Here is a 25697-nt window from a genome sequence, read left to right as displayed (position 1 = left end):
TTTATATTTCAAAACCAAATACCTGTGATCCTGTCAGTGATGAAAATCCCATATACAGAAATATACCAAACAGTACTGACATGGGAATATGCTAAAAAACAAACAAACAAAAAAAAAAAAAAAAACAGAGCAAAATACATGAATACAATTCTAAACAAACAAACAAAAAAAAATGGTACTTTATCTGCACACAAATATATCAACATTATTAATTAAATAGCATTAAGCGTAAGGCAATTTTCTGATATGCTGAAAGTTTATTTTTTTCACTTGATTATAAATTAAATTAAAGATATCCTTTCCCTTCATGGCGATCAGAATTCATTGCAAAAATTAAGGAACCAACTACTGTATCAGAGAAAAACTTCAGTTTAATATAAACCAAAATAATCACTCGACGTTTTGACCTTCACATTAAGGTCATCATCTGGAGTATACACATATACACATTAAAACTACTGGCCTGCCCTCTGGTGAAAAAAAAAACATTACTACATCAATGCTAGAGTCCAATTAATATTATTATCTATTTGGTTACAAAAATAAATTAAGCTAGAGAATAACATGTTAATAAAGTTACTCAGATAAGTATACATATAAATTAAACCAAACAGTATAGATGGTGGCCAATAAAAGCTGAAATAATTGTTTAGAGTCCTAAAGTCAGGGTTTGCTGGAAAACTTGAAGAATTAAGTGGGCTGAATGTGCCATCCAAATTCTTGGATAGCACAAATTCGAGGGAGGCCATAATATTTGCACCAACTATCATACCTGTTCTTAAATTAATTCAGGCTACTTGCACACACAACATCCAAAGGCAATCCATTCCAAACATGCACTACTCTATGAGAGAAAAATCTAGTCCTAATGCCCTACTTGATAGCATTCATTCTCAACTTCCAAGGATGCCCTTGTGTCCTTTCCACACTCTCCATAAAATGAAAATTCCATCTACTGAAATTGTGTATAATCCTTTCAGAAGTTTGAATGTCTTAATCATATCTTCCACTCTTTCTCCTGTTTGCTAGTGTCTGCAGCCTACAAATTCTCAATCTGTATTCATATCAGTATTCCACAATCCTGATATCATTTTTGACACTTTCCATTGCACTCTCTCTCTCTCCACTGTATCAGAATCATCATGGAAACAAGGATCCCAGAACTGCACTGGATACCAAGTGAAGTCTTATCAAGGCCTTGTAAAGAAGCAAAATGACTTCCTTATTTTTACATGTCAAGGTTTGTTTCAGCATTGCCATTATTCTCTGAGTTGTATTTACAATTTTTGCTACATGACTGTTGAACTTCAACTTCAACTACTAAAACTACAAGATCCCTAGCCTCATTAGTTTCTTCAAGCATAATCCCACCAATATATCATGACATTGGATATCAAATTACAACAAAGTGCATGACCTTATTTATTAACATTAAAATGACAGCCATTTCAACATGCCCACAATTCCAGCCTATTCAAATCATTCTGCAAGTACTACATATCAGCAGCACTCCTGATCACCCTACTATTTCACCCCACTCCTGATCACCCTACTTTGCATCATCAGCAAATAGTTGTATGTCACATGTCAAATCCTTCTCAATGTCATTAATGTACAGATTGAATAACAATAGACTAAGGACTGATCCTTGAGGCACACCACCACCTTGAAGCTTGCAGATCCACCCCCCTCTCCCTACCGCTGCCAATATATGACTTTTTTTGATATCTTTCAGTTAAGTCATTCTCTTATCCATGCCAATAGTTTATAATTCAATCCCATATACTCCAATTTATGCAACAGTCTTCCATGCAGTATTCTGTCAAAAGCCTTAGCAAAATCCAGTACCATAGTGTATCCATTCCCCTTGTCTGACTCATTATTACAGTATAATATAATAAATTTAGTTTAATCCTTTATCCAAGTGTGAGCAAACAAAGTTTGTGCCTAAAAGTATCTTCAGGACTGGGGTAAGGTGGCACAACACCAGGGCACTCCTTGCAAAGGTGGAGCAAGCTACCAACACTCCTATCTCAGTATCTCCCATAATGCAAAACGCATCTCCTTGCGGATATGTCTAATGTTATGCATTAAGGGAAGGGCCACAACCCAGACTGGTTTCGACCTTTATTGAGGTCTCTTCAGTGGGAGCCAGGCCCAAGTGGAGATACCAGGCAGAAGCATTAGCAGGTAATCTCTACCTATAGGAGTTGCCAAATGGTGTGCCACCCTTTTTTAATAAATTACTCTGGATTTAGAGAAAGATGTTGAAAGTTTATTTTACACTTGGTTAGAGTATAATAAATTTAGTTTGATCCTTTATCCAAGTGTGAGCAAACAAAGTTTGCGCCTGAAAGTATCTTCAGGACTGAGGTAAGGTGGTACAACACCAGGGCACTCCTTGCAAAGGTGGAGCAAGTTACCAACACTCCTATCTCAGTATCTCCCATAATGCAAAACATTTTTTTTTGCATTATGGGAGATTTATTATACTCTAACCAAGTGAAAAATAAACTTTCATCATCATTATTACAGAATGCAAGAAAGTTGCTAAAGCATGACCTTTCTTTGGAAACCCATGCTATTCGTTGCAAAGTAGAGATTCTCTGTCAGCCCATTTCTGAATGTGAGACCTAACGAACTTTTCCAAAATCTTCACCACCACCCCTGAGATACTGATTGGTCAATATTTGGATAGTAATCTCACTGCACCACCCTTGTGCAATGAGATATTCTTACTCATTGCACAAGGGTGATAGCTTTTAGCAAAATGGCTGATCATTAGTTGAACAATCACTTTTGCATCAGTCACCTGCACACTATTTGCATTCAGTAGAGTTATTCTTTCGAAGTCATTCTTTCTTTCACTTGCAGCATAACAATAGAATTCCTTTGGGTTATCTTTAACTTGCAGAGATTACACATCCATTTCACTTCTACTCTATTTATTCTTTGAACACTAGGAACACATTCTGATATCACATCATTTAAGTATTTTTTAAACACTTCCCATGTACTGTCAATATCCTTCCCATCCAATAACTGCTACCATAGTACAGAACCAAGCATATACAAGGGGGGGGGGGTGATTATGAAGAGCTCAGGAGACAGCTTGCAGGTGTAGCATGGAATGAGGAGTTAGCTGGAAAAGAGATCAATGCAGCTTGGGGGATTTTCAAAAACTATTTAGTGGATGCAATGTCTAAATGTATACCATGGGTGAGAAGGTTAAATAAGGTAGGTGTGAGATGGATGAATAACGAGATTAAGCATGCAATACAGAGAAAAAGGGGGCATTGTGGAGGCAGCATAAGAGAAGTGGGAGTAATCAATTTCATGAGGTCTACAAAGACCAGGCAAGGAGGGTGACTTGGTTGGTGAGAGTAGCTAAAGAGAGATATGAACAGCAGTTAGCTAATGAAGCCAAAAAGAATCCTAGGGAGTTCTTTCGATACGTAGCCAGCAAAAGAAAGAATGATTATGGAAGGATGACATTGATTGGAGGAAATGGTAAAAAGACAGCTGTTGCAGAATGTGTGGTGGAGATACTTAATGAGCAGTTCACAAAGATCTTTCAATCTTATGAATGTGACTTCATGGAGAGATTAAGAGCAGTTGATGATGGGGAGGAGAGACTGACTGTAAGTGAGCAAGAGGTGTTTTGGGAGTTGAGTAAACTAGATGTAAATAAGGCTGTGGGACTTGATAATATATCACCGCGTATTCTGAAGGAATGTGCCAGAGAGTTGACACCTGCCTTGACATATTTTTTTAATACGAGTCTTGCACTTGGTCAAGTTCCTAAAGAGTGGAAGGAGGGCAAGATTGTGCCACTTCATAAAGGAAGTGTTCGAACTCAAGCATCAAACTATAGGCCTATCTGTGTGTCAGGTGTTGTGGTTAAGTTGTAGGAGAAGCTTGTGAGAACTAGGATCCAGAGTTGGGTTGACAACAATGGTATAATCTTTGATGGACAGCATGGATTTGCTAAAGGGAGGTCGTGTTTTAGGTATCTACTTACTTATTACAATAAAGTGACTGCTTCCTTGGACAGAGGAGAAGGATACACAGTAATATTCTTGGATTTCACAAAAGCTTTTGATAGAGTACCTCATGATAAGTTGACAGTCAAACTAGAGCAGATGGGGTTGGATATTAGATTGGTGCATTGGATTGGAGACTGGCTATCTGATAGGTATCAACAAGTTGTGTATGGGGGTGCAATATCCAGGAAAAGGAAAGTCACTAGTGGAGTGCCTCAGGGGTTTGTTTTAGGGCCATTACTATTTAACTTGTATATTAATGATATTGGTGAAGATTTGGATGGAGATATTCAGTTGTTTGCATATGATGCAAAGTTGGGACGAACCATAAAGAGTAGTGAAGATGTTGTGGCCTTGCAAGAAGACTTGAATAAATTCAGTGATTGGGTAAGCAAATGGGGATGTGAGTTCAATGTTGCAAAATGTAAGGTTTTAAAATTTGGAAAACAAAGATGGAATGCAGAATTTATGCTTGGTGAGAATATATTGTTGGAATTAGAGGAAATAAGAGATCTCGGGGTGATAGTGGATAAGGATCTAAAATTTAGGGGACACATCGCCAAAATTGTGAAGACAACACAAAGACTTCTGGGAATGATGAGGAGGACCCTGACGTGTAGAAGTAGGGAGATTCTTGTTCCATTGTATAAGGCTTTGATTAGGCCACACATGGACTATTGTGCCCAGATTTGGTCATCTGGTTTTCAGAAGGATGAAGAGATGTTGAAAAGGGTCCAAAGTCGACTGACTAAGGTAGTTTCTGACCTCTGGAATGTCGAGTATGAGGAAAGAATTGAAAAGATGTAATTTGCTGAGTCTAGTGGAGAGAAGGAAGAGGGGAGATATGATAGAGACCTACAAGTTGGTAAGGGATTGCTATAGGATCAATGGTGGAAAAGTTCTACAGAGAATAGTGGGAGATCACGGGAGAACCAGAGGTCATCCCTGGAAACTGTATAAAGAGGGTGTGAGTAGGGGAGTGAGAGGCAGGTTTTTTTCGTGCAGAGTTGTGAGTGATTGGAATGCCTTGCCTGAGAGTGTGGTGTCTGCAAAGAGTTTGAATGTGTTTAAGACACGGTATGATGAGATGTGTGTGAGATAAAAGGACCTCCTAGATGGGTCTTTGACTCCATGAGGTCTTGTTTAATAATAATAATATCCCTCAGGTGGTCACAATTTCCTGTTATGTAGTTCAACATGTAACTTTTTCTGAATGGAACATTCATAAACATAGCCACTTGCTGCATGATCACTGTCACCAGCTGGAGGCAGGATAGTTCTCTCTTTAATTGAAAAACCTCCTCTGACACTAATCAGATCCAACACTCTTTGACCTAAAGTTCCTTCTGTCATATGCTGCTTGAGGAAGTTTTCTTGCAACGGCTTGTAACAAGACATTGGTCCTAAGATCCAAAGAAAATCCTAGGGAATTTTTTAGCTATGTGGTCAGTAGGAGGAGAAATGACTGTGGAAGAGAATGTCATTGTGGGATAAAAATGGGAATAGAATGACTGATTCAGAGGACATATTGGAATTGTTCAACGAACACTTTATTGGTGTATTTCATCCTGGAGGAGTAAATTTTAATACTAGAGGGGATAGGGCAGGTTCGAGGTTTAGAGGTGCAGGAGGAGAGTGTGTTCCAAATACTGAGTTCTCTGGATGTCAGTAAAGCTGTGGGACTGGATGGTATTTCACCACAAGTTTTAATAGAATGTGCTAAAGAACTGACAGCTCCTTTGACCTGGCTTTTCAATGAAAGTGGCTACAGGAAAGGTGCCCAAGGAATGGAAGGAAGCTAAGATAGTGCCGTTGCATAACGGCAGTAGAAGACTAGAAGTATCTAATTATAGGTCAGTTTGTGTGTCATGAGTAGTTGTTAAGATCTTGGAGAAATTAGTAAGGGACCGTATACAGCATTGGGCAGATGAGGGCAATGTTATCTGTGAGAGTCAACATGGATTTGTGAAGGGGCGTTCTTGTTTTAGTAATATGCTAGCCTTTTATAATAAAGTTACAAGAGCAGCAGATGAGGGAAAGGCATATACTGCCATTTTCTTGGATTTAGCAAAGGCATTTGAGAGGGTGCCACATGATAAGCTGATATTTAAGTTGCAGCACATGGGTTTGGAATTCAGATTGGTCAACTGGATTCAGGATTGGCTGTCTGATAGGTATCAGAGAGTTGTGTATGGTAGGGCAGTTTCAAGGAGGCAGAGGGTTACAAGTAGGGTCCCGCAGGGCTCAGTACTGGGACCTATATGGTTTAACCTTTATATTAATGGCATTGTCAGTGGATTGCAGGGGGATATTCAGTTGTTTGCAGATTATGTGAAGCTGGGAAGGGTTATTAGTAATAGTGCAGATGTGGTAATCCTGCAGGAGGATTTGAATAAGCTAGACAGATGGGCAAATGAATGGGGATGTCGGTTTAATGCAGCAAAATGTAAGGTCTTCAGGTTTGGGACACTGCATACTCTATTGGAGGAGCTATACTGAGGAAGTAGGGGAAAGAGTTCTGGGGGTTGATGATTGATAGAAACCTGAAATTCTATTGCAAAGGTGAAAGTAACACAGAGGATTGCTGCAATAACGAGAAGGATGCTGACCTGCAGAGAAAAAAGAGTTATCATTCCGTTGTATAAGACCCTGATCAGACCACACTTAGACTATTGTTCTCAGATTTGGTCCCCAGGATTTGAAGGGGATAAATTAACTGTGGAAAGGGTACAAAGGCGGATAACAAAGATGGTTTCAGGACTGTACAATGTTAGTTATGAGGATCGGCTGAGGGCATGTGGACTGCAGAGTTTATTGGATAGAAGGAGAAGTGATATGATTGAGATTTTTACACTGTTGACAGGTGGTTACAGGGCTGACACTGGGGAGTTCTTTCGCTTGGTTGAACAGCAGGAAGGAGTGATGACAAGGGTCATCCCTGGAAGTTACGAAAGGAAACTGTGGGCAAGAGGGTGAGGAGTGGTTTCTTTGTATGGAGGGTGGTTGAACCGTGGAATGCATTGCCTGATAGAGTGGTGAGAGCAAGAACGGTCAATGAGTTTAAGGAGTGGAATGATAGAGTTTGTTTTTCCTAGGAGGGACTTCTCACAATAAGTCTTGATAGACTTTTGTGTTTCCCTAGAAGGACCTCCCACAATGAGTCTTTTGACTCCTTGGAGGCCTAAATAATAATAATAATAATAATAATAATAACAACAGCTCAATAAATTCAGTTTCATTATTTTCATGCAATTTCATAGCTACCCAATCAATATTCAGATAATTAAAGTCCTGAATTATGATTACTCTTTTCGAACCCATCGTATTAATTTTGTGATGCATTTCTTCATCACTAGCAACCAATCCACCGGGTCTGTAACAATACCCCACTCTGTATTTGATCTTATTAAATTCCGCTTCACACGAGATGGCTTCAAACTTACTGTCAGTGAAAAACTGTTACTAGTATTGTAATCATAGGATTCGACTCAACACTAACTGGATTCGAGTCAACCAGTATCATTAGCAGCATGCCCCCCCCCCTCTCCTATCGTCTCTATCCTTCCTAAAAATACTATACCAGTTAGTATGTCTGCTTCTGATAGCCAAGTCTCACTAAAGTCTACAATATGAGGTCCCAATATATTAACTTTGTTTTTGATACTTTTAGCATTCATGCAGACATAATAAATTATCTGCATGCTCTTTTATATACACTTGTCTACATGACACATTAACACAAACATAAATGATGTTCACCACCACTTGCAGCCTTCCAAGACTAGACATCCTATTCCTGACAGAAACTCAGATTGCAACTACATCTCCTACTGTCATTATCCAGTGCCCAAGCAACTCACTTCACGATTCTTTTTGTCACGAGGTGGCACCTGTGCCTTTGTGAAATCTTACATAGCCTGTCAGAGAATGGCTAATTTAGAATCCCATGCATTTCATATTCTCTAACTCAAGGTTTCCTTATTTAGTAAACCAACTCAGACTAAATCTGCATTTCAGGAAAAAGAAAAGCCTGCTATGTGATTTTTTTTTTTGTTGGCAGTGGATTCATTCCCATGATTACATGGAGAATGGGGAATGAACTTCACATGAATAATAAAAGTGTCTTGCAATAAGTAGATTTACATTCATTCTTCTTCTTCTTCAAGGGTGCAGTACCATGTCCTTCCAATCCTCTCTGTTGGAAGCTCTTCTTTTTGTTTCAGCACAGTCACACGATCCTGTCCATGATCTTATATCATCAAACCATGTCCTTTTTTTTACCTCTCAATCCTCTTCCCATAATCTTTCCTTCTAAAGCTGTTAGTGTCCTCTTCCCTGCTGATCTCCTCAATACATGTCTTGCTAGTCTCATCTTTCTCTGAATCATTTCCTGCAATTAAGATGTTTGTGTTTTCATTCTCTGTAGTACCTCTGCATTTGTCACTAGCACCACATTTTAAAAGCCATTAACTGTATATTGCTGTTGTCTTACTCTCTTCTTGAATACCCAAATCTCACTTCTATATGTGAAAACTGGCCAAACTAATGTTCTTATCATTCTCTTCTTTGTCTGTATACCCACAGAACTTCTGTGCAGATCTTTATTTTTCCAGAAGGCATCTTTAGCTGTGGCAGTTCTTATTTTTATTTATTCATCTTGTTTTCCATCTGCAGTAAAGTAGGTACCTAAATATTTGTATTCTGTTGTATGCTCAATTTTTTATTGTTTATGAATATTTCTGGCTCAGATCTATTTTCTTTTGAGATTCTCATAAATTTGGTCTTTTTTTTTTTGCATTTAAATGTAGGCCAAAATCTTTACCTTCTTCAATTAGTAGGTGTAGTGATTTGATTAATTTGTTTCTGTTTTCTGCAATTAGAATGGTATCATCAGCATATCTAATATTGTTGTATTTTATACCTCCGCTATGTGGCAAGTAAGAGGAAGAATGACTTCGGAAGGATAACCTTAGTGGGTGCTGATGGTATTGAGGTGACAGAATCAGATGTAATAGTCGAGTTGCTGAGTGATCACTTCTCAAAAGTCTATCACCCAAGTGAGGATATCTCTATACCTATAACAATACCTAATGTGAGAATTGAAGCTAAAGAATCAGAGGTATTAAATATATTGCGAAACTTAAATGCAAACACTGCGGTAGGCTTAGATGGAATATCAGCTCGGGTGTTGCGTGAATGTGCAAATGAATTGTCAACCCCTCTTACCTGGATATTTAATTTAAGTTTGAACTCTGGTATGGTCCCTAGGGAGTGGAAGTTAGGCAAAGTGGTTCCTTTGCATAAGGGTGGCTCTAAAACTGCAGTATTGAATTACAGACCAATCACCATCTCAGGAGTAGTGGTAAAAGTATTGGAAAAGTTGGTTAAAGACAAAATTCAAGAATGGGTGGATCAGGATATGATACTCTATAGAGGCCAACATGGTTTTGTTAAAGGTAGATCCTGCCTTAGCAATCTATTAACTATCCATAATAGAATAACATCAGAGTTGGACAAAGGAACTGGCTACACAGTGGTACTTCTGGATTTTGCTAAGGCTTTTGACAGGATACCCCATAGAACACTGTTACGCAAATTGGAGCAGATGGGAATGGATATTAAATTGGTGATATGGATAGGAGAATGGCTCAGGGAGAGATACCATAAGGTGGTGTATGGAGGAGCCGAGTCCAGAATGAGGCAGGTGACCAGTGGTGTGCCTCAGGGCTCTGTGCTTGGGCCAATGTTGTTTAATTTGTATATAAATGATATAGGAAACGGCTTAAAGGGAGATATTCAGTTGTTTGCTGATGATGCAAAGTTGTGTAGTGCAATAAAAAATCAAGCTGATGTTGAAAGTTTGCAGGAGGATTTAAATAAGCTGGTAAAATGGGCAAAAGAAAATGGATGTCAGTTCAATGTGGAAAAGTGTAAAGTCTTGCATTTTGGGATTAAAAGATTACCAGCTGTGTACTACATAGATGGAAAGGTACTCCAAGAGATTGATGAGGCTAGGGACTTAGGGGTATTGGTAGATAAGGAGATGAAGTTCAGAGGACACATTGCTAAGGTGTCCAAGATTGCACATAGGATTACTTGGTTGTTGAGGAACACACTGACATCCAGAGATAAAGAGGTTATTATTCCCCTTTATAAAGCATTGATACTTCCACATTTGGATTACTGTGCTCAGGTCTGGTCACCTGGATTCCTTGGAGATGAGGAGGCTGTGGAGAGGGTTCAGAGAAGAGTGACCAAGTTGGTGAGTGATATAAAAAATGTTCCCTACGTTGATAGATTGAGAGCTTGTGGATTGCAGAGATTGGTTGATAGGCGAAGAAGAGGGGATATGATAGAAACATTCAAATTACTAAAAGGTTTTTATAGGATTGATGCAGGGGAAATGTTTCAGCTGTGTGATAGTGATGGAAGAACAAGAGGTCATCTCTGGAAATTAAAGAAGAGTGTGGTTAACAAAGGTGTCAGAACAAGGTTTTTTGCCTGGAGGGTGGTGAATGAGTGGAATTCATTGCCTGACTTTGTTGTGAGCTCTTCATCTGTAAATGAATTCAAGAAGAGATATGACAGATATTGTTTTGCTAGTTTGGGTCTCCCGCGATGAGTCTACTGACTCCATGGAGATACCCGTAATAATAATAATAATAATAATAATAATAATATACCATTGATGCTGATTACTATATTTTGTTTTCAATTTCTTTCATTACTATCTCACTGTAAATATTAAATAGATTTGGTGAACGGATGCAGCCCTAACTCCTCTTTTTATTTTCACTTCAGAAGTCTCAGAGTTAAACAGCTGCATTTTCTGCTTGGAGTATATCATTTTTATAAGTTTATGTACATGATCTTCTAAGTCTAATATTTCTAGAATATTAAACAGTTTATTGTGTTTTACTTGATCAAAGGCTTCTGAAAGTCTATGAAGCATATGTATATGTTCCTATTCCTTTCAAGTGATCTTTCCAGTAATATTTTTAGTTACAGGATAGCATTAGTGGTTCCCATTTCTCTTCTGAGACCTTTTTGTTGTTCACTTAGCTCACCGGTTAAGGCTCTTTCGATTTCTTTGTTAACAGTGGTTAAAATGATTTTAGATGCATGAGAGATTAGGCTCACAGTTCTATAATCCTCACAATTTGGGGCATTATTTTTCTTTGGAACTGGTATGGAGAACAATGTTGTAAAAGATTCAGGTAATGCTATTGTTTTATAGATAGTATGCTGAATGGTGTACACTAAGTAGGTGTTATTGTAACCAGTCAAAGCTTCCTGCAGGGACTTTATTCCACCCAGGGGATTTATTATTAGGAAGATTCTTGATTATGTGTTGTATCTCATTTCCTTGTAGGTAGAGTGGTATCTATTGCTGCACACAACCTAAGGTGTCATAAATTGTCACTCATGTTCTCATGAACATCATAGAGGTTTGATAAATATTCAACTCATCTCTCATTTATCTTTTCACTGTCAATGATTATGTTTCTCTCTTTGTCCCTGATGTTGCTAGATTGTGTTTGTTTAGCTTTTCCATTAAGTTCTTTCACTTTCAGGAATGTTTTCTGGTTTTGTTCTTTTTTTTTTGTATCACCTCTATCTCAGTGCAATGGTAATTTATCCATTCTTCTTTCAATCTCATGTATAATTGTTTGATTCTCTTATCCATTGTTTTATATCTTAATATTTCTTCTTCTTCATTTGCTCTTCTTTTCCATGTTCTTCTTTCATCGATAAGGTCAATTACTTCTTACATTATCCTTGGTTTATTCTTTCTTTCTTCATGTTTACTGATGTGGTTTTTAGCAGAAGTTATGATAGCTGTTTGTAGTTTGTTCCATTGGGAAGGCAGCCAGTAGTTATTATTATTATTCAGGCCTCCATGGAGTCAAAAGACTCATCATGGGAGGTCCTTCCTAAGAACATAAAGTCTGTCAAGACTCATCAAGGGGAGGTTTCCCCTAGGAAACACAAAATCTACCATACCACTCCTTAAACTCATTGACCGTTCTCGCCCTCACCACTCTATCAGGCAATGCATTCCACGGCTCAACCACCCTCCATGCAAAGAAACCACTCCTCACCCTCTTGCTCACAGTTTCCTTTTGTAACTTCCAGGGATGGCCTCTTGTCATCACTCCTTCCCGCTGTTCAACTAAGTGAAAGAACTTCCCAGTGTCAACCCTGTAACCACCTGTCAACAGTTTAAAAGTCTCAATCATATCACTTCTCCTTCTATCCAATAAACTCTGCAGTCCACATTCCCTCAGCCGATTCTCATAACTATCCTTGTACAGTCCTGAGACCATCTTTGTCATACGTCTTAGTATCTTTTCCACAGTTAATTTATCCCTTTCAAATCCTGGGGACCAAATCTGAGAACAATAATCCACGTGTGGTCTGATCAGAGACTTATACAACGGAATGATAACCCTCTTATCTCTGCAGGTCAGTGTCCTTCTCATAATTGCAGCAATCCTCTGTGTTACCTTCACCACCTTTGCAATATGTCCCCTAAACTTCAGGTTTCTATCAATCATCAACCCCAGATCTCTTGTCTCCCCAACTTCCTCCAGTATAACTCCTCCCATAGAGTATGCAGCATCCCATCGATGTTTCCCAAAACTCAAGACCTTACATTTTGCTGCATTAAACTGACACTCCCATTCATTTGCCCATCTATCTAGCTTATTCAAATCCTCTTGCAGGGCTACCACATCTGAACTATTACTAATAATCCTTCCCAGCTTCACATCATCTGCAAACAACTGAATATCCCCATGCAATCCACTGGCAATGTCATTGATATAAAGGTTAAACAATATAGGTCCTAGTACTGAGCCCTGTGGGACCCCACTTGTAACCTTCTGTCTCCTTGAAACTGTTCCACCATACACAACTTTCTGATACCTATCAGACAGCCTATCCTGAATCCAGTTGACCAATCTGACATCCAGACCCATGTGTTGCAACTTAAATATCAGCTTATCATGTGGCACCCTGTCAAATGCCTTTGCTAAGTCTAAGAAAATTGCAGTATATGCCTTTCCTTCATCTAATGTTCTTGTAACTTTATTATAAAAGGCTAGCATATTGCTAAAACAAGAGCGCCCTTTCACAAATTCAAGTTGACTCTCACAGATAACATTGCCCTCATCTGCCCAATGCTGTATATGGTCCCTCACTACTTTCTCCAAGATCTTAACAACTACTGATGACACACAGACCAGTCTATAATTAGACACTTCCAGTCTGTTAACACCCTTATGCACAGGCACTATCTTACCTTCCTTCCATTCCCTGGGCACCTTTGCCGAAGCCAGACTTTCATTGAAAAGCCAGGTTAAAGGCACTGTCAGTTCCCTAGCACATTCTCTCAAAACTCGTGGTGAAATACCATCCAGTCCAAAAGCTTTATTGACATTCAGAGTTCTCAGTATCTGAAACACACTCTCCTCCTGTACCTCTAAACCATGAACCTACCCTATCCCTCTAGCATTAAAACTGATTCCTCCAGGATGAAATACTCCAATAAAGTGGTCACTGAACAATTCCACTATGTCCTCTGCATCAGTCACTCTATTTACATTTTTATCCCACAATATCATTCTTCCAGTCATTTCTCCTCCTACTGGCTACATAGCTAAAAAATTCCCTAGGATTTTCTTTGGATCTTAGGGCCAATCTCCTCTCATATTCCAGTTTCGCTTTCCTTACCACACTAGTCACTCTTCTGGCCTGTGTCTTATATTCTTCACGCATCCTCTCTTCACCTGTCTCCTTATATCTCTTCCATAGCCTCTTTTTCACAATGCAATTCCTGTTTAATATTGTTTGTCATCCACTTTACTCCAAATTGTGTCCTCTTCTTCACTCGTGGTATACGACTTACCATTGCTGTTAACAAATATTCTTTCACAATTTCCCACGCACTAATGATATCCTGACCTTCCAATTCCTCCATCCATGAAACATCCCGAAGTTGACGTCTAAGACTGTTATAATCACCTGCATTATAATTCCACATAAATTGCCGTCTCTTTGATACTCCTGCATGTCTATTCATTTTCCAAGTCAAAACCATATGGTCACTCTCTCCAACTGGTGGGAGAGATGTCATCTCAGTTATTATCAACTCTTCTGATGCTATAACCAAATCTAAAACTCTTGAACCTCTTGTTCCTTCTGTTACATGTTGCCTAAGACATTTGTCCCTCAAGAATTCTAGAAATTCCATTCCACTATTGCTACATGCATCTTCCTCTCTCCAATTTATACTACTGTAGTTAAAATCTCCCATAACAATCATTCTTCTTGCACTTGCCAAACTTAGCTGTCTAAACATCTCCTGGTCCCCATCCTTCGTGCTCCTGGGTCTGTAGCAACACCCCACCAAATATCCTGTTTTGCCTACCTCTACCCCACACCATATGCTCTCAAAATCATTTGTCTCACTTCCTTCCAAAGCCTCCACTCTTAGAGGACATAGGTCATCACTTATCATAAGCAGTACCCCTCCACTATGCTTCCCCCTCCTATTCTAACAAAAAATGCTATACCCAGTGACTTCTATTCCTGTTATTATAACCTCTTCTGTCAACCACGTCTCAGTGATCCCAATAATTTTTGGCCGGGCTGATGCTATCTGCGCCACCAATTCCTCTCCCTTATTCCAGATACTCCTGGCATTAGTATAAAGGATATAAATGCCATTGTTTCTAAACCCAGCATTATCCCTTCTAGACTCCACTGGGCTCAGTGTTACCTGACATTGTCTCCCTTCTCCCAAGTATCCATTCCCACAAGAGGCCACCCCTGCTATCATCCTCCCTGGGACACACTGACTCTTTCAGAACAGCAATCTCTCCAGATGCCTACATCCTTCCTCATTCAAATGTAAACGGTCTTTCACATACAATTCCTCTCTTTCCTCAAACGCACTCCAAGCATCCACATATACTAGTCTTCTCTTGTCACACATTCTTGCTATTATGCCATTCAATATCACCGCTCTTCTGCTCAGCTCATCATTATCATACCTAGGCAACACACACACACTATTTTTCCTCTCTCTGTCTTCTTCCGTACAGTCTCAAGCAAAAACCTCGTATCTCTCGCTGCCCGACTTACATTACCACTCAAGTCATTCGTTCCTATCATCACAATCATCTCATCCACCCTTTCACCTCTCTTAATTGCCATAGCCACCCTTTCTATTGTTCCTCCTGGAAAACACTCCTCACACATCCTATCTGGAACACCACGGATCATTGAGTCACCATACATTATACCTCTTACCATTCCCTCTCTCCTATTGTTTCCATTCTCTCCTCTTCTTTCATTCCCATAGGTCTCTCTCATTCCCTCTCCTCTACTGTTATTCTCTCTTCTAGCATTACCATACCTCTCTCTCCTACTGTTTCCATTCTCTCCTCTTCTAGCACTCCGATACATCTCTCTCATTCCCTCTCTCCTACTGTTTCCATTTTCTCCACTTCTAGCACTTCCATATCCCTCTCTCATTCCGTCTCGCCTACTGTTTCCATCCTCTCATCTGCTAGCATTCCCATACCTCTCTCTCATTCCCTCTCTTCTACTGTTTCCATTCTCTCCTCTTCTAGCACCCCCATACCTCTCACTCATACTCCCTAAATTCTCTCTCTCCTCTTCTAACACCCCCATACCTCTCACTCATACTCCCTAAATTCTCTCTCTCTCCCCTACTCTGATTCTCCTTGCATTCATCTCTTCCACTCTCCTAATCTTATCTTTCATACTTCTGCTCTCATTCACAAGACATTCCACCTCCTCTTTCAACTCATCTATCTCCCTCTGCAGGTCAGTCACTCTTAATCTAAATTCACTCTCCCAAACAAAACCATCTCCTAAACTTTCACAGTCACTCACACCTTCCACACTATCAACTATTATTTTCTCATTCATATATATCTTTTTTTCATTCTCTCCTATCACACTACTTGTCTTCCTACATTCATTCCCCGTTCCTGTAGCAACAAAGTCGGATATCGATATTTCTAATGCACTTATTTCCTCCAACTGCCTGTATTTTGTGCATATACGCTCTCCGCTCTCTTTCACAAGCCACATATCTAATTCCCGAGACGCATACATGCCACAAAGTCCCTTATGATATTGCTAATAATTGAGTTCTTAAATGACGGAGGACTTGGCGATATGCCACTTGCGACTGCTGCTGAATCCGTCATCATTCCTTACTGCCAAGTAGCGTAATCGTTAATTATTCAATTAATAAATTCCGTTAAATAAATAGAAAAAAAAGTACAAATAATTACAAGCAAAACAAAACATTTAAGTAGTTCTGAAACATTTTCATTAAATTTTGATTTTACTGTTGCATTTTCTGGCATCTATAAATCCTATTTATGAGTTTGTTTCCTTTTAATTTTTATTGCTTTCAGATGGTTATTTATCATCGTTAGGACTAGTCTATGGTCAGATCTACAGTCAGCACTTGGCATGACCTTTGAGTTCTATACTCCCTTGAAGTAATGCTTACTGATCATAATATAGTCTAACTGATTTTTGTATCTTCCATCAGGACTTTCCCAGGTGTATATTGCTGTTGGTTTTTGTTCAAAATAAGTGTTAGTTATGATATAGAAGTTTGTTGCAGAATTCAACTAATTTTTGTCCTCTCTCATTCCGAATTCCAAGTCCAAATGGTCCCACACATGGAGATGTTCTCTCTAATCCAACTTTTGCATTCTAGTCGCCCATAACACAAATAACTTGATTTTTCTTGCCTCCAGCTACCTTTATACACCACTCTACTTCATCATACATGCTATCAGCATCTACTTCTTCATTCTGTTCTGTAGGAGCATATATCTGAATGATAAGCATATCTTTGGGCTTGGCATTCACTAGAATTGCTATTACTCTATCTGATTTTTTAATTATTTAGGTGATTTTGTTACTAATTTTCTTCTCCACAATGAATGTTACACCTCTCCTTGATATTTCTCCACCTGAAGAATATACTTTATGTCTTATCATTTGGAAGTTTTGACTCAAAGTCTGATGAACCCTTCCAAAAGGTTTCACTTATTCCCAATATGCCAATATTCAGTCTCTCCATTTCTCTCATCACATTAGCCAATTTCCCAGGTTTATTCAAACCTCTTACGTTCCAAGTAGCAATCTTCAAGCAATTAATGTATTGAGCTTCTTTATAGCAGTGACTGACTGATGATGCCATTCAGATTTTAGCTGCACTGGGAACAAAGCTGGAAATTGTGACAGGAACTTGGAAAGAAAATGTCAAAGTGGAGATGAAGCATGGAATATCAACTATAAAAAAAGGAATACTAGTGTGAAAATCAAATTCTACTAATTAATAATCAGCATGGAAACTAGAACTCAAACACTGCATAGGGAAGATGTGGGACCCATGTGGTCAACAGCAAACTCCACAGAACCTTTCAAAATTTCACAAATATATGTGATCTTAATTCCAACCTTGATGACATTCACTTCCACTTTCAATTTGCCACACCTCACTTGCTTTCTGGACAGAAACTCAAATCTCAACCTCCTTAGACACTACTCATCTCTGCTTCCCCAATTACACACCATTTGATTCCTTTCACCGCAAGGTGGAGTTTGTGCATATGTTCACTCCAGTATACCATATCAAAGAGCATCTGACCTTAAAATCTTCCACTTTTGATCTTCCTTTAGTTGAAAATCACTCTATCTCAATCTGTAAAATTCATCTACTGTCTCTACTACTCTCCTAATACTAACAACCGTTCTGAACTTTTTGATTTCCATTCCCTAAATGTCAATTTTCTTCAATCCAACTCTCCTAGAAGCAAAGTCATCTTTCTTGGAGACTTCAATGTTTGCAATATCAGTTGGCTCTCCTCTTCCAACTGCACAGCTTAAGCAGGTAAAGGTTCAGATATTTGCAATTACTAACAATCTTACACAAATTATTCACATGCTCACAAGAATACCAGGCAGCCCCAAACACCTGAACCTCTTTTTTCACTATTGATCATCTGAGTATGCAGTGAATATCTGCAACTGGGTTGTGGTCGGAGTTGTCTACAGGACAGGCTATATTCACTGCATACCAGTGAATATAGCCTGTCCTGTAGGCAGCTCTAACCACAACTGTTGCAAATATTTTCTCCCATGGAACAACACAACCACTCACATCCACACATGATATGACATTACAATAAAGTCAAGTGGGATGATTTTTGCAACTTCTACACCTCTCACAGATTACTGTTTCTGGCCATTTGACACAAATCTAAACAAATCACTGAAATAATTCTTAAGCATGAAAACATTTATTCCCTGCTCCAAGAAAATAAAAAATAAACAAATCAATAAGTATAACAGACTTTTGGATTCTAAACCCATTCTTCAAGTGCAACATCTTTATACTAAAGTTAACATCATCAGAAAGGCTTAACAAAGCTGCCATTAAATCCTAAGTCTTGGCCACAATTTTGCTATTGCACCTCAACAAGTACCAGCACTAGACCTAATGTTCAACATAGAATGCAGTATCTGTAACTTAGTTCCTGAGACAGCTAATGACATTAGGCATGTTATCACCAGTTTACTTTCTAGATCAGGGGTGGCTACAATGTGGCTCTTCACGATCTTCCAGGTAAAAATAAACAAAAAGAGAAGAGGAGACAACAAAAAAAAGAGAGGAACAAAATAAACAAAAAGAGAGAAGAAGGAGAGAAAAACAGGGTTAATAAAAATTACTGCAATAAAAAAAGTTTAATTCGAAACACATTAAATGAAATTTACTTTGAACAATTAGAATAATTTAAAAATTTTAATGTCAAAACACAATAATTTTAGTTATTTACTAGTAGAAGCCTTCCTTGTATCAATTTTTTTAATAAGCTCCTTAAAATTAGGTGTGTAATTAATCAAAGCAGTTCTTACAAGCTCGTTACAACCTCACCATGCGCAAACTCATTCACTCCCTTTACCATCGCATCGGTCAAAGGTTGCAGCTCTTCTAAGTCTTACTGAAATTATTTTGGCTCTGAAAGGACGTGTGGTTGGCTACCCCTGTTCTAGATCTTTGCCTCCCAAAAGAAATCTATCTCCTTGACAGCACGATGATGTGCTGTCAGGGAGATAGATTTCTTGATAAACAATGTAAAGATAACAGCATAGCCATCACTAGGTCTAACAAGGGAAGTGCTACCATTATCCTCAACGGCAGTCAATACAATAAAAAAATGGCTATCATTCTTAGAGGCTGCTCCACTACAGACCATATGCTCCCACTAAATCACAAATCAAGAAATTAAAAAAGCCTACTCAAAAAAGTTTCTTCCTGGCCTCTTGATATCACAAAAAAACTCGTACCCTTTAGTTGCCCTCCCCCCATATACAGCTTGCCTAATATTCATACCCCACCCTAAAGACACCACTGATCTCCCTGCTATAAATTATGCAAACAATGAAATCTCTTGTCCCCCCCCTCCCTTACTGACCATACCATATCATACATAAAAAATTCTTCCCATTTTAAACGCTCCACTGAAAATATAATTGCTAATAATACTGATATCCTAGTGAGTTTTGACATTACCCTAATATTCACTAACATTCCCTTAAATGACACTTTATTGCTTTTAAAAAAAAAGTTTTTCCCCTTGATATCACTGAATCTTTTCCTTTACTATTCATTTTGGTTAGTTCTCTCAGAAGAACAAAATTTATAAACAGATAGAGTGTACCTCTATGGGGTCTCCCCCTCTCACCTCCCCTTGCCAATTTTTTAATGAAAGATTTTGAAAAAAAAAAGCTCTTGACTCGGCTCCTCTCAAACCTTCTATCTGGTTAAGATATGTAGATGATGTTTTTTCTATTTTCTATGTGTCACCTCAATAGTCTTTATCATAGAATCCAATTTACAAAGGAAAAGGAAACTAACAATAGTTTGGTCTTTCTAGACACCTTGGTCACTATTATTATTTGATATTATTATTATTATCTTCTTGAGCTCCATGAAGTCACCAGACTCCAGGAGGTCAACACTAGTGAACACAAAGTCTATCGTACCACTCCTTAAAGTCATCCACAGCACATTCAACCACCATCTCAGGCAGTGCATTCCATACTCCTATTACTTCCCAAGCAAAAAACTTACTTGTTACCTTTTTACTCATTACTTCCTTTTATAACTTCCAGGGATGGCACCCTTGCCCCTTCCTTTCATTCTACTACATGAAAAATCTCCTCAGTATTAATATAATAATAACCTTTCAACAGCTTAAATGTCTCCATCACGCCTCCTCCCTTTGTCTTCTATCCACCTAACTCTGCAGTCTGCATGCCCTCAGTCTATCCACATAATCAACACTGTACAGTCCTGATATCATTATATCATTTTTGTTATCCATCTCTGCACCCTCTCCAAGGTTATTTCATCCCCTTCAAATCCTGGTGACCAGATGTGATCTGATCAAAGTTTCATACAATGGGACACCACACTTTTATCACTTATGGTCAGTGTCCTCCTCAACACTGCAGTAATTCTCTGTGATGCCTTTACAACTTTTGCGATATGTTCTCTGAACTTCAAATTTCTATTTACAATCACCCCAAGATCCCTTGCTTCCTCCACTTCTTCCAGCACTCCACCAAGTGAGAATAAAGCATCCCATCTGTGGATCCCAAATTTCAAGAAGAGTTATAATGCAATGTTTTGAAGAGCCAAAACATCAGCACTATTACTAATAATCCTCCTAAGATTCCCATCATCTGCAAACAACTGAATATCTCCCCGTAGTCCTGTGACAATATCATTTAACATAAAGATCGAACAGTAATGGTCCCAGTATTGAACCATGTGGAACTCCACTTATAACCTTCCTACTCCATGATACCAGTCCCCCACATACAACTCTCTGATATCTATCAGAAAGCCAGTCACTAATCCCATCCACTAATTTGATATTTAAACCTGCATGTTGCAACTTAAACACCAATTTGTTATGTGGCACCCTATTACAGGATGTCTGCTATTAAGTGATATCAGATTATCTTACATTTTTACTTTTTAAATTTTTTAGTGATGGCTGATTTTTAATAAATAAATAAAAAGGAAAGGATAACTTATAGTTTTTATTTTACACATAAACATTTCCTCAGTATAGCAAAAATGCATTATTTCTTATAATCAGAAATTTCTTTACTAAGGTTAGATATAAGGAAAATCTTTGTATAGTTATGGCCTGACAAGCTGTTTAATTGTGATATTAATTTGTAAAAAAGAACTCATTTCTAATTTAGTTTTTCTTTTGTAACTTAAAAAAAAAAACTTGAGAGAAGAAAATATTGAATATTCTGAAAATGTTTTAACACCAATAAAGAACTATAGTTTTACAACAAGCAATTATTTTACTCTTGTCTCACTACCATGTTACATGCAATGCCAGCTAGTAGTGTGCTTAAGGTATGAAGATGGTACTCCCAAAGAAGAAATTAAATTAATGAGAGACAAGAATAGAACATTTATTGTGTTCATTAGAACAGAGAGGACACTCTGAAAAGTTGAAAGTTTAGGGAAGAAATATAGTTTAAAGGAATTCTTAACCAAAAAAGGTGAAAAAGAGCATTATGAGGGAAACAAACAGGTATTCCAAAGGTAATAGATGAATTTATTTTAAAGGATGTTAGTCTACATAAAAGTGATAAGAAAAATTATATAATTTCTACCTAAGCAATAGAGAGTTTGTTTTGATATGTCAAACAGCAAAACTTACTCTAGCTAATTACTATAAACTTGAAAGAGATGAACTTTTATTTGTGTTCAAGGATAAGGAAGGGGTTTTCAAGGAAAAAGGGAACTTTCAAATAATAAAGAAACATGTAAAAACCACAGTGATATCTTTAATTAGTAAAAGGACAAATATTTCGTACTAAAATTAATAGTACATCTTCAGTGTCTGTTACAGTAATAGGAATGGAATACAAGCAAAATGTTCGGTGGATCACCTATTAAAATACAATTGTTATCGCATGTAGGAAATAATAGAAAATAACAAATTTAATCTATTAAGATAAATGGATTTTTACATAAGATAAAAGTCTCCCTTTATCTTTTACATAAGATAAAAGATCTTTGAGAGAGAAAGACAGTCATTTTTATTTAAATTCAGTCATAAGATAGTTTCACAACTTTCTTTGAATAAGCCATATTTGAATCTGCATCTATGGAGGAGAACAGCTTTATCCCACTGGACACTATGAGTAGAGTCAATACTGTGCTGCGCCAGACCAGACTTCAGAGGTTTGTTATAATCAATATAATATTGATGTTATTTTATTCTTTTTTCCCAAAGAACAGCCAGTTTGTCCAAAATAAGAGACATCGCATTCGCAAGGTATTTGGTAAACGCTAGCCAAAGATAGAGAAGAAATGGAAATAAAAGTTAGAATTGAAATGGCAAGAAAAAATTTTCTCCTAATGAAATCGACACTGTGTAACCACAATTTAAATTTAGATCTTAGAGTACACATTGTGTACTTAAACACCAATTTGTTATGTGAAATGCTGTGTATGATCTGTAATGCTGTAAGGTGCAGAAACTTGGACCTTGAAGACAACATCGATAAAAAAAACTTGAAGTCTTTGAGATGTGGTTATATAGACCAACGTTAAAAATCCCATGGACAGCAAAAATGTCCAATCAAGAAGTACTGGAACAAATGGGGAAATCATGTGAGCTTTTAGATACCGTAAAAAGAATAAAAACTACATATCTTGGTCACCTACTTTGTAATGAAAAATATAAGATACTTCAATTGATTATAAAAGGGAAGATAAATGGAAGAAGAGAACAAGGAAGATGAAGAAAATCTTGGCAGAAATCAGACAGCGAACTGGCATGAGCTCTGAGGGAACTGTTCAGAGAGGCCGAGGATCACTCAAAATTTGCAAAGGTGGTTGCCAACTTCTGATAGGAGATCGAAGAAGAAGAATCTGCAATATTAACTAAAAAGTTAATAAACCACTCAGGTACATACAACTCTGGTGTATATATATATATATATATATAATCAGGGACAAGTCGTACACTATCAAATACCTTGGAAAAATCCAAAAACACGACTGTGTATGCCTTACCATCATCCACTGCTTTTGTTAATCTATTGTAAAAGGTAACCAGATACCCCCATTCTACCACCACCTTTATGCAATGGCACTATCATACTCTCCTTCCACTCTTCAGGAACCTGTCCTGTTGCAAGATTTTCATTAAACAGTCAAGTCAATGGTACTGTCAGTTCTGTAGCACATTTCCTTAGAATATCTATTCCTCCCGCCTTACTGACATTTAGTGTACTCAGTATTTAGAATACATCCTCTTCATTCACTTCTAACACTTCACCACTTCTTATCCATCTAGGAATAAATCCTGCTGTATCAGGATAGAACACTAACGAAGTGATCGTTAAATCATTTGCAATGGTCACCCAAGTCCCATCTCAATCCAGAAGGTAATCTGTCCACAATGATTTTTCCCTCCTACTTTCCACATAGCAAAAAAACATCTTGGGATTCTCCTTGGATTACACTACTAGTCTCCTCTTGTATTCTAATTTTTCTCTCCTTACAACACTAGTCACTTTCCTAGCCTAAGCCTTATATTACTCATGCAACTGTTCTCCACCTCTCTCTCTCTTTATATGTCTTTCATAATCTCTTTTTCATCTGTGATTCCTCTTTTATTTCTTGTCATCCATTTGATCTAAATTGCTTTATCTTCTTTACTTGAGGTATATAATCTGCCACTGCTGTTGTAAACCACCACATGCTTGTTCATCTTCACACAGTCACTCTTGCAAAACAAGGGACAAGTATAACATCTGTCACAATCAGTTCCTCTGATGCTATGACCAAATCCAAAACTCTTCAACCTTGTGTTCCCTCCACCACATGCTGCCTTAGTAGTGAATGCTGCCTCCTCTGCCCAGTTGATATTGCTATAGTTGAAGTCCTCCATAACGATCACTCGCTTTGCATTTGCCAAACTAATTTGCCTAAATATTTCCTGCTCATCACCTATCATCATCTATCTTCCCTGATCTATAGCAACATTCCATTAAATATATCGTGTAAGATCTTATCCAAGTTTCACTGATACCAACAATCTTTGGAGAGACTGAGTCAATCAATGCCTCAAATTCATTCCCTTTATTCCTAATGCTCCTAGCATTTGTATTCAGAAAAAACCAGTGCATTGCCAGTGTTCCTATAGCCATTATTACTCCCGTGATACTTCACCCGGTTCTACAATATATAGTGTACATTCTCTCAATTCTCAAGCCACTATCCCCCACATGAAGCCATCCCTGCTATGTTTCACCCATGCAGTTCTAGATTCCCTACCCAGACAAACTTACTTGTCCAGAAAACAACAATCTATCTAAATGCCTGTATTCAAATGCAATTCATCTCTTGCATACAGCTCTCCTCTACCCTGAAATATACTCCTCACATACACATATTCTGGAATGCTCTTCCTACACATTTTCTCTATCATCTTACTTGCTTTCACTGCTCTTCTATTCTACTCCACATTATGATACCAGGGCAACACACTCCTTATCTTTCCTCGGATACATTTCTGCTGCACGATTACCTCTCAGGTCATTCGTACCAACCATCACTTTCATCTCCCCCTACATTTTCATCCGTTTTCACTGCCATTTACCACACTCTCTATTGTTCCACTAGGCAAGCACTACTCTGTACACTGCAAATCATTGAATACTTATTTTTAAACACTCACTTTTCTCTCAGTAACAGTTGTATATTTGAGTCAACAGTTCACATCTAAGCGTTGTTCACCTTTTTTTTTTTTTCAAATTTTGAGTACATATTTTTCTTTTCAATAATAGAGTAGAATAAAATTTCATTTTTATCCTGTTCATCATTAAGTGATCACTTTCAATTTCAAATCCCCTATAGCACTCTGCAAACATCACATTTAATATTAATGTAATTGATAAGAATTCTTTCTTGTTTTGTATATATTCTGTTCACACAAATTTATGCACATCTCTGTACTAGAAGAAAACTAGCAGATGTGTGCTATTACTATTAATTTTTACCAAAGCATCCAAGCATTTCTGTATGTGTGAAGTACAGAAAATTTTCATTGTAGTTCAGATCTCCAACAGGAATCAGCTTTTCTTTTCTTTTATATATATATATATTATGCAGGATCCAAACCCGCAGCCTCTTGGCTGGAGAGCGGATACACTAATCACTCGGCCAACCAGGCCGACACACACTTTTTTTTTTTCTTTATCGGCTGCCCATCTGAATGAGTCAACAAATCTCTCTACTTCTTTCCTACTAGAATATTCTATGTCACCATAAGCATAATTATAATAAGCCTGAATTTTTAATTTCAAATTTTAAAATTTGCCCAAATTACTCCATTTGAAATTGGAGCCATATCATGAAGTTTGTTGGATACTATAGCAGATCCCACCCCTTACTTGATCTATAGTGCCTGAATAAACTTATTATTCAGGATTTTTTTAAATAACGAAACCTGTGGTGCGTTCATAATGAGAAGAAACACACATATA

General features: G+C 37.8%; 1 protein-coding gene across 1 annotated transcript in view; it reads right to left on the bottom strand.

Moving 5' to 3' along the window:
- Positions 1-25697, bottom strand: part of LOC150104989 (electroneutral sodium bicarbonate exchanger 1-like) — a 510613-nt gene that overhangs the window by 77722 nt on the left and 407194 nt on the right. Inside the window, exon 20 of the mRNA XM_090395098.1 lies at positions 23-91. Within this exon, the coding sequence (XP_090251224.1) occupies positions 23-91 (69 nt within the window). The remainder of the gene's footprint in view (positions 1-22; positions 92-25697) is intronic.

The sequence above is a fragment of the Typopeltis vanoorti genome, chromosome 7 (genome assembly GCF_054136105.1).
Source record: "Typopeltis vanoorti isolate ZY-2024b chromosome 7, IOZ_Tvanoo_1.0, whole genome shotgun sequence".
Classification (NCBI taxonomy): domain Eukaryota; kingdom Metazoa; phylum Arthropoda; class Arachnida; order Uropygi; family Thelyphonidae; genus Typopeltis; species Typopeltis vanoorti.
This window is presented reverse-complemented; position numbering and strand designations above follow the sequence as displayed.